Source organism: Sminthopsis crassicaudata, chromosome 5 (genome assembly GCF_048593235.1).
Source record: "Sminthopsis crassicaudata isolate SCR6 chromosome 5, ASM4859323v1, whole genome shotgun sequence".
NCBI classification, from domain to species: Eukaryota; Metazoa; Chordata; class Mammalia; order Dasyuromorphia; family Dasyuridae; genus Sminthopsis; species Sminthopsis crassicaudata.
Genome location: NC_133621.1, coordinates 44,136,459 through 44,153,744, shown reverse-complemented (window position 1 = coordinate 44,153,744; position 17,286 = coordinate 44,136,459). Strand labels below are relative to the sequence as shown.

Below are 17,286 nucleotides of genomic sequence, written 5' to 3'. Positions count from 1 at the left end.
CTGGATTTTGTACTGGCTTGCTCGTCTGAATTGCTATACTAGTCTTGAAGAGCATTATTTTTTATATTTCTTTATAAAGTAATTTCCCTAGTAGTGTAATACAGACCACTGTATGTGAAGCTACTTAAAATAGATCTTTTTAAATATGAGAATGACAGTAAATATCCTAAAAATAGCATCATCATTGAACTTTCTTTCCTACTATTAAAAATTGTTCTCAATATCTCTAACAAGTTTCTTTACTTTTATTAGGTTCATAGGAATGGGAACACTTTAGTAAATAAAGTTTTATATTCAGTCTAACAGAGCTTATTGAAAATAATTGAATCACTGATTTGCATGGTAAGTGAACTATATTTCAAATCAGCCATGTGAAAATTCATTATTCAGAGAATTTTAAAGTGTGAAAAGATCTTGAAAAACAAGCCCACAGACTCAACTCAGTACTTTAAGCTTACTTTTTGTAGTTCAAGAAAAAAAAAGGAAATGACTTAATTTTTATCTTTTTGATGTGACAGACAGCTGTCTGTGGGTGTATATATGCAAATAGTCCCATACATATATATATATGTATATATATATATATGATATATCACTCCTGCAGCTGTGTCACTCGCTGAAATTAACAGTGTCCCTTTGGGAGGTAAGTAGTTTTGTTTTTTTTTTGTTTTTTTTATAAGAATGATGTGGGTATGTGAAATAAGTCTGTCTGCCTCAGGTTTTGCTGTATAAGAGGATCAATGACTAGAATGAACTTTTGAGATCATCTGGTTCAATACTCTCATTTTTACAGATGAAGAAACTGAGGGCCAGGTGGGTTGAGCGATTTGTGTCAGATTACACAGGTTGTGATAGTAGAGTCAGGAGTAATTTTCCTTTAGTGAGAGGAATAAATGTGTTTTTTTCTTAATTTAACAGATGCAAGAAAAATATCTGATAGAAATCCAACATTCATTCTTATTAAAGATACAATCCTTCTAAACACAATCAAAAGAACTTACTTTTAGAAGCATTCCCACAAAGTTGCTCAGATTTTCTGTGTTTAAATTTCATGACAACACACTGACCTTGAATAAGGGAGGTGCATATTGCCTTCTTTGTAACTGAGGCAATATTTAGGTTATAATTGGTTTTTTAAAAAAAAACACTATAAGTCAGGGTTTTTAAAATTGTTTTTGAAGTCTGCATTGTTATAAGTAACATAAAATTATATAGGTAAATCTTGTATATATAACATTATTAAATTTATTTATTTCATTTCATTTTGGGTTGAATCAGTTCAATTATATATATATATATATATATATATCCCATCATGTCATCTGCAAATAATGATAACTTGACCTCATCATTTCTACTGTTGTCTTCCTGTATCTTTTTCCTGTCTAACTATAAATGAACAACATGTTCAATACTTTGTCAATGAAAATATTAAAAGTGACCATCCTTATTTGGTACCTAATTTTTATGAGAATACTTGATAGATTTCTTCATTGTACATAGTATTAGCTGTTAACTTAATATAGACATGTTTTACTGAGTTGAGGAAAAAAATTTCAATTGCTATTTGTTTTTAGAGTCTTTGTAGATATTAGATGCTACCTTTAAGACTTTTTTTCCTATAATGATCAATATAATTTTTTGTTTTTATGTTAATAATTTTCCTGATGTTGAGCCAGACTTATATATCTGGTATATAAATTCTACTTAGTCATAATGACACCTTTTAATAGATTACTATGTTTGCTAGCTGCTACTTAGTATTTTGCATCTATATTCACTATGATTCTTTATGAGAGTTTTCTTTGTTTAGTTTTAGGAGAACACCATATTTCCCTCATCAGAGATTGTATGTAGCTTTCCTTTTTTTCCCAGATACTCATCTGGCCTAGAATTTCAAAGTTTCATGCTCATTGGTTCTAACTACAGGATTTAATGAGGATATCCAAATTGTTAATGTCCATACTTTTGAGAAAGGGTTCAATGAGTAATGTATTCTACTTTACTTCCACCTGCTAGGTCCCTGGTCTCTGTTAGTTTCAAGGAAATGAAGCTATACAATTGCTACTAAGGAAGATGGCTTTTTTCAGACATAGCTTAATCTCTGACTGATCCATGGTTTTCAACTGAGGTTGATAAAAGGAACTGAATTTTCTTTGATATCTACCATTAAGGTAAGCCAAATCTCAAGTATGGGGGCAGATGGTAGAATGGATAGAGTGCTGGGCCACAAGTCAGTAAGATTCATCTTTCTAATTTCAGATCTTATCCTAGACACTTATGGCTGTGTAACCCTGGCCAAGTCACTTTATTCTGTTTTCCTCAGTTTCCTCATCTGTAAAATGAGTTGGAAAAGGAAATAAACCAATCTAGCATCTTTGCCAAGAAAACATCAAATGAGGTCCCAAAAAGTGGACATGTCTGAAAAAAACAGTTGAACTAAAATTTCAAATACTTTTGAAAACAACAGCAATGAGTAGGTTAGAAAAAAAATCTAAATATAAGAATTGGGAAGACTTCCAGATTTCAGGAACTATACCCAGGATTATTTAGAAGTGATTCTAACTGGCTTTATCTACTTGTTTTACTCTTCTTTTTCTGGGTTATCTTTTTTCTTATCTAATTAGTCTATATCACTCTCTTTTTAAATAAATAATCCATGAAAAAGAACTTATTTCTTCTGATAATGTTTAAAAATTTCCTCCTCTAAAACCATCTCGCTAATGTGTTTATTTGTTAGTTTTTGGTAAATAGTATTTTATTTTTTTTCATTACATGTAAAAATAACTTTTAACATTCTTTTTTTGGTATAAGACTTTGATTTTCATATTTTTTCTTCCCCTTGCTCTCCCATCCTTCTCCCCAAGAAAGCAAGAAATCTGATATAAGTTATAAATGCACAATCATGTAAACATATTTCCACATTAGTTATATTGTGAAGAGATGGTAAAAAAGGAAAAAGCCACAAAATACACACACACACACACACACACACACACACACACACACACACACACACACAAGAAAATAGCCTGCTTCAATCTGTATTCGGATTCCATAGTCCTTTCTCTGATTACAGATGGCATTTTCCATGCTGAGTCTTTTGGAATTGTTTTGGATCACTGCATTATTAAAAAGAGCTAATTCTGTCATAGTTGATCATTGAACAATGTTGCTATTACTGCGTACAATGTTCTCCTGGTTCTATCACTTCACTCAGCCTCAGTTTATATGCCTTTCCAGGTTTTTCTGAAATCTGTTTGTTCATCATTTCTTATATCACATTAGTATTTTCATTACATTCATATATCACAACTGGTTCAGTCAATTCCCTCAGTTTCTAATTCTTTGCCACCACAAAAAAGCTTCCATAAATATTTTTCCGTCCTTTTCCCTTTTTTATGATCTTTTTTTGGAACACAAATCTAGCAGTGACATTGCTGGATCAAAGGATATGCACAGTTTGATTTTCCTTTGGGCAGAGTTTCAAATCGGTCTCCAAAGTAGTTGAGTCAGTTTACAACTCCACTAACAATGTGTACCAATTTTCCCACATCCCCTCCAACATTTATCATTTCTCTTTTCTATCATAGCCAATATGATAGGTATAAGGTGGTCCTTCAGAACAGTTTTGATTTCCATTTCTCTAATCAATAATAATTTGGAGTATCTTTTTATATGACTTATAAATCCATGAAATTTCTCCATCTGAAAATTGTTTGTTTATATCATTTTATTATTTAACAATTGGGGAATGACATATCCTTATGAGTTTGTTCATATAATTCCTGAATTTATCTTGGCAGGTAGACTCACAAATACTTTATATCATTGATAGTTATTTTAAATAGAATTTCTCTTTATATATTTTGATGCTTGACTTTGTTGGAAATATATAGAAATGTTGATGATTTATGTGAGTTTATTTTATATAATGTAAATTTGCTAAAGTACTAATTTTTTAAATAGTTTTTTTTACTTGATTCTCTAAGTATACCATCATATCATCTGCAAAGAATGATAGTTTTGTTTCTTTATTGCCTGTTCTAATTTCTTCAATTTCTTTTTCTTCTAATGCTAGCTAATGCTAACATTTCCAGTACGATATTAAATAATAGTGGTGACAATGGGCATATTTGTTTCACCCCTGAGCTTTTTGGGAAAGCTTCTACCTTATCCCCATTACAGATAATGCTTGCTAATGGTTTTAGATAGATATTATTTATCATTTTTAAGAAAACTTCAATTATTCCTTTGTTCCTTAGTGTTTCTAATAGGAATGGGTGTTGTATTTTGTCAAAAGGTTTTTCAACATCTATTGAGATAATCATATGATTTCTATTAGCTTGGTTATTCATGTGGTTATTTATGCTGATAGATTTCTTAAAATTAAACCAGTCCTGTATTCCTGGTATAAATCCTACCTTGTCACAGTATATGATCCTCATGATAAATTGCTAAAATCTCTTTGCTGATATTTTATTTAAAATATTTGCATCAATATCCATTAGGGAAAATTGGTATATAATTTCTTTTGTTTGGGCTCTTCCAGGTTGAGGCATTAGCATCATGCTTGTGTCATAAAAGGAATTTGATAGGACTCTACTATTTTTCAAATAGTTTCTAAGGTATTAAAATTAATTGTTCTTTAAATGTTTGGTAGAATTCACTTGTAAATCCATCTGGCCATGAAGATTCTTTCTTAGGGAGTTCATTAATGGCTTGTTCATTTATTTATAAAATGGGATTATTTAAATATTCTATTTCCTCTTCTGTTAATCTGGCCAACCTATATTTTTATAGATATTCATCCATTTCACTTAGATTGTCAGATTTATTGATATTCAGTTGGGCAAAATAGTTCCTAACTATTGCTTTAATTTCCTCTTGATTGGTGATGAATTCACCATTTTCTTTTTTGATACTAGAAATTTGTTTTTTCTTTTCTTTTCTTTTCCTTTTTAATGAAATTAAGCAGGGGCAGCTAGGTGGCACAGTGGATAAAGGAGCAGCCCTCAAGTCAGGAAGACCTGAGTTCAAATCAGACCTTAGACACTTAACACTTCCTAGCTGTGTGAACCTGGGCAAGTCATTTAACCCCAATTGCTTCAGCAAAGAATAAAATTAAATTAAATTAAGTTAAGCAAAGGTTTATCTATTTTATTGGAGTTTCCCCCCATAAACCAGCTCTTAGTTTTATTTATTAGTTTTCAATAGTTTTCTTACTTTCAATTTTATTAATCTTTCCCTTGATTTTCAGAATTTCTAATTTGGCATTTAATTGGGGATTTTTAATTTGTTCTTTTACTAACTTTTTAAATTGCATGCTCAAATAATTGATCTGCTCTTTCTCTATTTTATTCATGTAAGCTTTTAGAAATGTAAAATTTCCCCTAAGTACTACTTTGGCTGCATTCCTTAAGTTTTCGTATGTTGTCTCATTATTGTCATTCTCTTGGATAAAATTATTATTTCTATGATTTGTTGTTTGGCTGACTCATTATTTAGAATTAGATTATTTGATTTCTAATTAATGTTTGATCTATTTTTCCATGACCCTTTATTATACTTAATTTTTATTGCCCCATGATCTGAAAAGGATGCATTTGACATTTCTGTCTTTCTGTATTTGATTGTGAGGTTTTTCTGCCTTAATATGTAGTCAATTTTTGTGGAGATGCCATGTACCATTGAGAAAGGATACATTTCTTCATTGATTTTTCTCCAGAGGTCTATCAAATCTAACTTTCCTAAAATTCTATTTATTTCTTTAACCTATATCTTGTTTGTTTTGCAGTTAGATTTATCTAGTTTTGAGAGGAGAAAGTTGCAATCCCCTATTAATATAATTTCCTGTGTGTTTTTTCCTATAACTTACTTAATTTCTCTTTTAAGAGTTTGAGTGTTATGCCACTTGGTGCATCTATGTTTAGGACTGATCTTAGTTCATTGTCTATGGTACTTTTTAGCAAGATGCAGATTCCTTCCTTCTTTCTTTTAATTAGGCTTGTTTTTGCTTTTGCTGGTGTAAGATCAGGATTGCTACTCCTGCTTTTTTTCTTTTCCTTCTGAAACATAATATATTCTGCTCCAGGCTTTTACCTTTACTCTATGTATGTCTCACTATTTCTTCAAATATATTTCTTGTAAACAATGTATTGTCTGTTTTTTTTTTAATCTATTCTGCTATTCACTTTTGTTTTATGGAGGAGTTCATCCAATTAAAATTCAGAATATAATTATTGTTTTCCCTTCATCCTATTTTGCCCCCTTTTATACTTTTTTCTGTTTTTGCCACACTGTCTCTTTTCACCAGTAGTTTACTTCTGACCAATGGCTCCCCTAATCTGTCCTCTCTTCTATCAGTCTCTCTCTTCTTTTTGTTCCTATTTCTCCTCCTATTTCTGTTCTCCTTTCTATTAGTTCTCCCTTCCTTTTCTTTCCCCTCCCCCTTTATTCTTTCCTATGTGGTAAGATAGATTTCTCTATTCATCTGAGGGTGTATATTATTCCCTCTTTGAATCAAATACAATGAAAGTAAGGTTCAAACATCCCTCTTTTCTTTTCCTCTACTATAATAGGTCTTTCATACCTCTTCATATGATATAATTACTCCATTTTGCCCCCTTTCCTTTTCTCCCAATACAATCCTTTTTTCATGCCTTAATTTTTTTAATCATCACCTCTCTGTCCAAGTATACTCCTTTTAACTGCCTTATTAGAGATATCATTTTAAAAGTTACAAATATCATTTTCCCATGAAGGGATGTAAACAGACTTAACCTTAATGAATGCCTTTTTTTATATTTATTTTTATACTTATATATATTATATTATATTTTATATATTTAAATTGTTTCTTTCTGGCTGCTTGAAATATTGTCTCCTTAACTTGATAGTTTCAGAACTGATTAAATATTCCTTGAAGTTTTTATTTTGGGGTCTTTTCAGGAAATCAGTGACTATTTTACTCTCTGGTTCTAGGATATCAGGGCACTTTTCCTTATTAATTTCTTGAAAGATACTATCCAGGTTCTTTTTTTTTTGTTTGTTTGTTTTGTTTTTTGATTATGGCTTTAGATAGTAAAATAATTCTTAAATTATCTCTCCTGGATCTATTTTCCAGGTTAAGTTTCTTTTCAATGAGGTATTTTATATTTTTTCATTTAAAAAATTTTGTTTGACTGATTTTTAATGTCTCATAAAGTCATTAGCTTCCATTTGACCAATTCTAATCATTAAGGAATTATTTTCAATTAACTTTTGCACCTCCTTCTCCATTTGGCCAATTCTACTTTTAAAAGAATTGTTTTCTTTAATGGATATTTTCTCCCCATTTGCCCAATTGTTTGTAAAGAGTCATTTTCTTCAGTCAGTTTTTGTGCTTCCTTTCCCAAGCTGTTTCCTTTTTTTCATATTTTTTTTTTACTTAACTCACATTTCTTTCCCCAATTTTTACTCTACTTCTCTTGCTTGATTTTTAAAATCTTTTTTGAAGTCGTTAAAGAAAATTTTTTGAGCTTAAGAGCAATTCATATTCTTTTTTGAGGTTTTGCATATAAGCATTTTGACAATGTTGTTCTTTTCTGAGTTTGTTTTTTGATTTCCCAAATAGCCATAATAGCTTTCTATGATCAGCACGAGCTCTATTTTTTTTTTGGCTCATTTAAAATGTTGAGCTCTGCTCATGCTATATAGGGGGTACTTTTCCAAGATTCTTGAAATGGGAGCTAGGGAATATGGTCACTGGTCTCCAAGGCTGATAGTTTGTTTGCCCCCTGTGTAAGAATGGCCTGGTCTTGTCATGCTTGCTGTGCCCTGAACTTGAGGGCTGGAAGTTTGCTTGCTGCACTGAAACTGGATGCCTTATAGCTAGCCTGTTATACCACTGGCCTATTCAGTCAGTGATCTGTGGAGTGGCTAAAAGGCCCCCACTGGTTTACCCAGACACATTCTGTATTAGGCTGTGCTTCTTGTTTACGCAAAAAAGACAGACCTTTCTTGAACTCTCTTTAAGTTATCTTGGATTGGAAAGTTCACTCCATCTTTTTGGAAGATGTTACTTCTGACATGAAGTCTGTCACTTCAGATTTTTTGAGAGATTTGATTGTTTCCTAGAGCAAGTGGGGAAAACTCAAGCAACTTCTTGGCTTCTCTTCAGCATCTTGGCTTGTTTGTTTTTGCATAAGATCATTCATAACTTGCTTGATTTCTGTCAGATTGGTCTATTTAAATTAATTTCCTGTTGATAAGTTTTGGTAATTCAAAAATTTTATAGATAATCATTTAGATGCTTTAAGTCCACTCACTTCTAGAGGAGTGCTTTCTTTAGTGTTGGTTGCAATCTCTCCTTTTCATTTGTAATTTTGTTAATGTGTGTTTTCCTCACCTATTGTTTTGGTTTGCTAATAGTTTGTTAAGTTGTTGGTCTTTTCCTTAAACCATCTCCTGCTTTTAGTCACCATTTATTCAGGATTTTATTAAATTGTTGTTTTACTTCCTATTCTATTTATTCCTGGTATTAACTCCATGATTTCTTTTTTCTTAAAAAACAAACAAAAAACAAAACAAAACAAATAAATTGTCCCTCACGTTCAGTCTTCATGTAAAAGCATCTTGGTATGCTGGAAAGAACATTACTCTTCTTGAGACAATAGAACTAAATGGTTTCTGAGGTTCTCCCCAACTCAGATGACAAGATTGACTTTTGCCTTGTTCTTTATCCCATTTCTTTAGATATAAATTGAATTCATTTCTTCCCTTTCTCTCCAAAAGAAGACATGGTGACAATGTATCTCCCCAAAATGCTTTGGCTATATCCCAATGATGATGACTTGTAATTTTTTTAGTATTGTCTCTTTACATATTCTGTTTTTTCCATTGATTTCTTTTGAAAATATGTTAGATAATTTTGAGGGAATGCATTTAAATTGATTTAAGTGAATTGTTGCAGAGCAAGTTGGATTAAATGTATTAAAGTGTAATACTTTATATAATAAATTATCTAAAAAGAAAAGGAAATACTGACTCAAAGTATTGAAGAGACAGGATACGTTGCCGCCACCAGGTCCTGACTGTTCTGAACAGCTTATTACTCTGAAGCTAGCTTTTCTTTGTCATCCCAAAGACCTTTCCAACTCAAAATCCAATGATCTTTAGTCTAAATGAATGGTCATACCCACTGCTGCTTATTGTTATTGTTCCATTGTTTTAGTGCTGCCTAATTCTTTGTAACCCCATTTGGCTTTTTCTTGGCAAAGATAATAGTTATTTGCTATTTCTTTCTCCAGATCATTTTACAAATGAGGAAACTAAGAATAAAGTGACTGGCCCAAGGTCACACAACCAGTAAATATCTGAGGCTGTAAATTGAAATGTACAGTGACTCTAGACACTGTATTTCTATTTCCATTTCTAACCAGATATCTCATAAATACCTGAAACTTAACTCATCCAAAATAGATCTCATTACCTTTTTCCCAAAACTCACTATTCTTCCAAACTTCCTTGTTACTTTCAAAGGCACTATTATCCTTCCTGTCACCAAAATTTATAATCTAGGAGACATTGACTGCTCATTCTTCTTCACCTCATATAGTTGCCAAATCTTGTTTTTACCTAAACAGATCCCTTGGATATGTACCCTTCTCTGCACTTATATAGCCACTTCCCTAATTTAGGACTTCATTATCTCTGATTTAGACTATTACAGTAAATTTTTATATTTGGTCCTCCTGATTCAATCTTTCCCCATTTCAAAGGATTTTCCTAAAGTTTAAGTCTAACAACATCAACTCCCTATTCAATAAACTCCACTGATACTTTACTAATTCTAGAACTAAGCAGAAACTTTTATCCAGCATTTAAAGTTCTTCAAAATTTGACTCCTTACCAGTTTTTTTTACACATTATGTCTTTTTACCCATTCTATGGGCCAGCCATACTGACAAACTTGCTATTCCATATTATTGATTCTCCATCTTCTCTTTCTGTAGCTCTTTTCCAGTGGTGCTCCCATCCCTAAGATGCTCTCCCTTCTCACAGCTATCTTTCAAAATCTACAAAACTCTTCAAAACTCAACTCTTTTTCCATGAAACCTTTCATGATACATCACAGTTGTTAGCAACCTATTTTCCAAAGCTACTTTGAATTCATTTTGTTATATATTTAGTATTTCTACATACTCTTGGAGGAAAAGGACCACTTTCCCTTTTGTTTTTGTAACCCCAGCACATAATCCAGAACATAGCAGTTGTTTAAATGATTCCTAATTGACTGGTTGGCTGACTTCAAGCTGCCCACTGTATTCCATGACCATCCTAGAGAATCATAGGTATCATGGGAGTAGTTAAACTGGGAACCAAGCCTGCCATGGAAATATTTGGAATATTTGTTTGCTTCTTACTAGTATGGTGTAATCAAGTTCCTGATTTTGCTATTTCTGTGGCAGACAATGGATTTAATTAGTAAATTTTCAAAACCAAGTTGCTGAATGTTAAGAAACTCCTCTTATGAAAAGACTGCATAGAAGTGATTAGGGTGCCCTCAAAAGTAGGGAAACACTTGTTCTAGGGGAATAACAAAGAAGGAAACTTTAGCAACGGCAGTTATAGAAAAGGAGAAGACAAAGACAGAACACCAATAAGATCTATTGTGGTTTTGAGATATAGTTCCCGGCAAACTCTACTGATTCCCTCCCATATGAGTCAGTTAAAGATGTTTCGGAAACATAGGGATTGAATTGTATTTTGATAATTTTTCAATTTATTAACAGGAAGAATTTTTTTAATAGTTTTAAGGGGCCTGAGACAGCATGGTAGAAATACATGATACATAGTACCAACTCAAATCTTATTTCCAGTATTGCTAAGTGCTATTTTGAGATTTATCAAAGCTTCAAGGTTAATTTTCCTGGCCTTAGAACAAATGGGCTATCAGCCAGGAATTATGAAAGGATTTAGAAGACATTTTCTCTTTTCTACATAACTATTGTGTAGGTATGGGGTGAGGGGACAGGTAAGAGGATGCTTAGAAAATTACCAGCAAAGGAGGTCCTGATAGATGGGGGAATAGGGTTTGTCTGCCATCCATGGATTGACTCACCAAAGAGGTGAAAAAGGTGTTGATCAGCCCTAGGCATGAACAATCTTATAAAGGAGAGATTACAATCTCTTACAGGAGCTAAGGGCAAGTTCACACAAATTTCCTTAAGGATTTTGTATACCTAAAAGAGACAATAATACCAGAAGGGACTTCTGATGTTTTTGCTTATTTCTGCTCCTCTGGCTAGGTCTTGTACTCTTACATCATCACCATCACCACTTTTAAAGTTTACAAAGCATTTTTCTTCCAACCGCCATCATGCAAATTATTTTTTTGTGATCAGGAAATTGAGATTTTTAAAAGTTAAGTGCCTTACCCAGGATCACATAGTTAAATATCTAAGGTAGGGGCCCAAATCCAAAGCTCCCAACTCTAAGTACCCTACCACTAGGGATTCTTCAAATATTTGACAAAGAGGTATTTTGTGAAAACTAATAAGAAGATTATGTGTTGTCTGATCAGGTGACTGAGCAGGGATGGATTACACCCTGGAGCCAAATGTGTCCATGACCACAGAAGACTATTATCCCGATGAGCCAGCTAGCCCCTGCCACACTGCATTCACCCAGAAGTCCAGCTCTCTGCTTCTTGCTTTGCTCTACTGCCTCCTCTTTGTCTTTGGCCTGCTGGGGAACATCCTGGTCATTCTAGTGCTGGTATCCTGTAAGAAGCTGAGAAGCATGACTGACATGTACCTGCTGAACTTGGCCATCTCTGACCTGCTCTTCGTGTTCTCCTTCCCCTTCCTGACACACTACACTCTGGACCAGTGGGTCTTTGGGAACACCATGTGTAAGATCATCTCGGGGGTCTATTACATTGGTTTCTTCAGCAGCATCTTTTTCATCACCATCATGAGCATGGATCGGTATCTGGCCATCGTCCATGCAGTCTACGCCTTGAAGGTGAGGACAACCAAGAAGGGCATGGCCGTCAGCCTCCTGGTGTGGCTGGCGGCTGTTTTAGTCTCTGCCCCTGTGCTGGTGTTTTACCAGGTATCTTCAGAGGAGGGTACCCTCAAATGCTACTCCTTCTATGGAGACAGGACTAGTGAGTGGAAACTCATCACCTACTTTGAAATCAACATCCTGGGCCTTGTCATTCCACTCAGCATCCTTGTTTACTGTTACACCAACATCCTGAGGCACCTGAAGGGCTGTCAGAACCACCACAAGATCAAGGCCATCAGGCTGGTGCTCATCGTAGTAGTAGCATTTTTCCTTTTCTGGGTTCCCTTTAACTTGATGCTCTTCCTGAATTCCCTACACAACCTGCACATCCTGGATGGCTGTGACCTGAGTCAGAAACTCACCCAGGCCACCCAGATAACGGAGGTCATCTCCTTCACCCACTGCTGTGTCAACCCTATAATTTATGCTTTTGTGGGGGAAAAGTTCAAGAAGCACCTCTCTGAAATCTTTCGGAAATGCAAGAGTTATTTCTGGGTATGCAAAGATAGCTATTTATCCCAAGACCACATGGACAGATTATCCGTACATCAACCCCACTCACGTTCCTCCACCACAGACTATATTTTGTGAAGTGGACTGGTCCTGAAAACCCAGAAGAAAATATTTGTATGGGTTTCAGGGATTGGAGAAGGAAGCAGGGGGAAGATGCTTTGTTTACAAGGAGGACAGATGTTTGCAATTTTCAAGTCTCTTCTAATACGGATTAAATACTATCTTCCTTCCATCCTTCACTTCACATGAGGCCATTTGCAATTTTTTGGCTACATTCCCTGACTGATGTTTTCTTTGGAGGTAGAAGAGTTAGCCCAAACTAAATGCTGATTGCATAAACCAGAGTGTCCCAAGGGTGTGTATAAAAGTCCTTAAGTTGGGGATCTAACCATTGATTTTAATTTCATCTGACCTGCATTGCAAGTATCAAGAGGCATATATAATGTAAACACATTAGAATGTGCCTCAGAAGAAGCTGCCTTCTAAGCTTGGTTCTGCTGCTAACCAAGTGTGAGACTGTGAATAAATCAGTTCACTTCTTTGTGGACAATAGTTTCCTCCCACCTCCCTGCTTTTACGCAAGATGCATCCCTATCTGGATTGCACCTCCTGCTTTATTCCCCTTTATGGAATAATCTCCAACTTCCTTCCAAGAACAGGTCATGGACCACTTTCTTCATATGGCTTTTCTTGATCCACTCTGTCCCCTCCCCACCAAGGTGTTAATATTCGGTCTTGTTCTTGAAACAACTTTGTATTTACTCATACATGTAAATGTTGAAGCCACTTGGACAATGTATACTTCCTGTGGGGGGTAGGGGATGGTTTCCTTTGTGTTCATAACCCCAGATACAGCTCCCTACACTTTCTTTTGCAAAAACAGAGCACTTTAAAAAAAAGTATTGAATAGAACTGAATTGATTGGAGAATATGGGTTTTTCAGAACTACCCATCATTGTGGCATAAAAAGCAAGTTTAATCTGAATGCTTCAGAGGGCTTTGAAGGAAACCCATCCCTGTACAGTCAGAGGGGAAGGCATTCAAAGCCCAACTCTGTGTCCTGAAAATTGTGAAAGTCCTGGAGACGACCATGTGTCAGAACTGATCTAGTTGGGGGTGGAGTTCTCCCAAACTGAGGGAACAAGGAGAAGCTGGCAATGATTAAGGGACAGGACAGAAGGAAGCCCCTGCAGGGATTTTATTTTTTGAATTTTGAGAACAAAGTCTAAACAAGCAGGCTAGGCCTTCACGCTACAGAACAATGATGGAGTTGGATGGAAAGGTTTAATGCTTCAAAGGATGGCTACTTCTTGGAGATCAACTCAAGGACATTAAAGACTTAATTTCCTCTCTGATGAGCATCTAAATGTTTTTCTGTCTATATGCAGTTTTTATTTGTTGATTTTTAAAAAATACCTTATGATGAAAATTTCTTTGTGATATATGTCTGTATATGGATTTGTGTAGGTAGGAGGAGGATGGAGAATGTCTGTGACTACTGAAAATATACGAAATATAATCAAAACAAGGAACTGGGTTTGGAATAGCTAGGGTTTTCTGAGTTCAGAACTAGTATTTACCTAGTTTGTAGTCTGTGAGCTGTATTTGTTATTTGTGAGAAAAATTGATAAACCATGTTTATAAACAATTGATGTTTATTGATTATTGATCGTATTTATCTACAATAGTAAAGAGAAATGATTCATGTGGAACAGGACTAATTTACCCATAGGATAAAACAAGTCATAGTTATAACCAAGGTTGGGTATGGTTTAGAATATAAGGTGCACCTAGAGAAAACACTCCAGACTCCTAAATAGTGGGAGAAGAAAGAGAGAGGTGTGATCTGGAAGAGACCATTTCCCTTCTTTCCCCTTGAAATTATTTAGGATGGAGGAAAGGAAAGAGCAAAAACCAGTAAAGCCTTTTATTTTTATATTTAAAATTTGTTTTATTTTCGATTCACAGAACAAAACAAGCACTTCCATATCATACAATAAAAAGATGATTGCACATGAAACTGCAAATCTACCATATACAATTTATTGTTTCCTTGAAATATACAACAAAATTATCAAGTAAATTTCTTTCCCCCTTTTTTCCTTCTCTCTCCCAGAGATAGCCACCATCAGATATTGTGTGTGTGTGTGTGTGTGTGTGTGTGTGTGTATGTAAGATTATTCTGTACAAACTTCTATTTATCACTTCTTTCCCTGGCTACAGAGAGCATCCAGAACCTTTTAAAAAATGTTCAGATTTCTGTCTTATAACCAAACTTTGCTCAGAATAGCAAGTGCTTGGTGATAAGAGGATTCATCTGGGATTTGAAAGCCAGGATCTCTCGTACTTACAAAGACACTTCCAAGACCGAGTGCACTCCAAGAATCCAACACCTTCTCAGGAAACAAAAGCAAACAAAGTAGCCAGGGGACCAAGCACAAGCTCACCTAGTTGAGCCAGTGTTCCATGCTGCCCACCCAATCTCCACATCCCTTCATGAGGCATCCAGAGACTAAATACTCTCCCTGACATGAGTCAAAGCAAGAGCTGAAGCAAATGTGTCTTCCCTTAATTGATGGAACAGTCTGACCTGGTATCCCCCCAACCCATTTACTCCCTGCTAGCACAGGGAGGACCAAGAAACCACTTAGGGCTTGCTATATGACAGAACAACATCAAGTGTTCCACTTGACTGGAACCACTTGCAGAACCACTGAATGGCCAGCGGGAAGCCCCAGAAGCTCCCACAAGGTCAACCTGAACCACAATGGGCAGTTCTAAGTTGAACTTAGATGGTCTCTACCTACACTCTCCTCTCTGTTACACCATTTGAAAGCACTGAACATCCAATACATTTTCCCTTTGATCTTGTACTAGCTATCAGGTACTTTTACAGTTTCAAAGGATTTTTTGGTTCTTTTGTTAAGAATGCTAATCCATTAGATTATAAATTCCTTGATGTCGGAGATTGTCCTTTGACTTTCTTTGTGGTACCCAGCACTTGATATTTATTTTATTGATGGATAGAGTACCAACTCTGAAGTTAGGGGAACCTCAGTTCAAATGTGACTTCAGGTACTTAACATTTACTAGCTGTGTGACTCTGGACAAGTCACTTAATCCCATTTGCCACACACACACACACACACACACACACACACACACACACACACACACACACATTATTTACTGAGATTCTAGTTTTAGACAGTTGCAGGGGGAGAGGCACTAAGAGGTTAAATGATCTGCCCATCCTGGACCTATAGTCAACTAGAATCAGACTTCCTGACTTAGAAGCCACCTCTTTATCCACAATTCTCTACCTCCCCTGCCACTCTAAAACATAAATTAATTTTTACATTCAAAAAACCTTTCAGAAGTCTACAGTGAAAATAAATTTTCATTTTAAAATATCTTTAAAGTCTGAAATCACTTCCCAGCATAAATCCCCCCCCAAAATTTAAAAAAAAAAATGACAGCTTATTGTCTAGTACAAAGCACTTATTAGAAGTTTAAATACACTTAAATGCCCACATCCCAAGTGAAACCGCAACTCAAAAATAACTGTTCAGAACTGACAACTCATCTCAGAGCCCTTCTTCCTTCTTTCTCTGCAGTTAGCGTGCATTGGGTCCTGATGCAATACTAGTAGTTCTGATGGGTGTACACTCTACTTTAGAGGCACTTGCAAGCAGCTAGCCTCTAGAAGCCTTGGCTTGCCCATATGGTACTATTTGAATTCTGCCTGAAGTGTGCCATTTCTGCCATTTCTGGAAGAGAGTTCCCCTTATTAATGGGTGGAGGAGGGAACAACGGAGATCTGCTTATCCACTTGCAATAAGATCCAGGAGTATGTTCATTCTCTACTGAATACCAGTTTAATATTTCCTGGCACTAGAGTCTGCAGAACTGAACTTAGGGGTTCATTGAAGATGAATTGATATTACTTCTTTGTACTGACAGCCTCAGGCTAAGACAATGCTTGGTACAAAATAGGCACTTGATAAATATTTGCTGATTGGTTGACTGTACTTTTGACTGAGTCGGGTTTTGGCAAATCTCCTGGACCGGTCTGCTCTCTCCCTTGCAGCTGACTTTTGAGAATTTCATGTTCTTTTACCTCATGATCAGGGCCTGAATTGGCCCAGAGATGTTTTGTGTGTGATCCTAGAGGAATGGGGCTCCAAGGTACTGTGTGTGCAATCAAGGACACACGTCACCTGGGGACATTCTGTTCATAGTGGAGATCAGAGGCCTGTAGGGAGAGAAGTAGTTCCCAGACTAATGCCTGAGATTAATGCTAAACTGAGACCAGTCTTGGCTAAAATCCAAGGGGAAATAGCCCAGATCTGGATGCAAAGAGATTCTATTGGGGGGAGATTGATCAAACAAGGTAGTACAAGAATGAAGTAGAATATTGCTGTGCCACATGGAACAATGAATATGAAGTTTGCTGAGAAGCATGGTAAGACATATATAAACTGATAACAAATGAAGTAAGCAGAACCAGAAAAGCAATATTCCCAATAACTGCAACAATGTAAACTGAAAGGATAACAAAAACAAAAATGGAAACTGGATACTGTGTAATTATAATGACCTTAAAGAAGAGATTTGAAAATGTTCCTCCCTCACTTCTTTGTAGAGGTAGGGAATGATGCTTGGGGAAACGAAGGTTATGATCAAATCTGATTGATGTTTGGTGATTAGTTTTTTCTG

At 35.3% G+C, this 17,286-nt stretch overlaps 1 protein-coding gene across 1 annotated transcript; it reads left to right on the top strand.

The window, feature by feature from the left end:
- The first annotated feature begins 2,023 nt into the window (after window positions 1-2,023).
- LOC141543332 (C-C chemokine receptor type 8-like) lies at window positions 2,024-14,503 on the top strand. Its single transcript, XM_074268398.1, has 2 exons — window positions 2,024-2,174; window positions 11,567-14,503. The coding sequence occupies exon 2, from the start codon at window positions 11,581-11,583 to the stop codon at window positions 12,643-12,645; it is 1,065 nt and encodes a 354-aa protein (XP_074124499.1). The 5' UTR covers window positions 2,024-2,174; window positions 11,567-11,580; the 3' UTR covers window positions 12,646-14,503.
- The last annotated feature ends 2,783 nt before the right edge of the window (window positions 14,504-17,286 follow it).

What these genes read in the sequence shown, in the direction of transcription:
- LOC141543332 (XM_074268398.1), top strand. Translation starts at nt 11,581, where the DNA reads ATGGATTACACCCTGGAGCCAAATGTGTCCATGACCACAGAAGACTAT.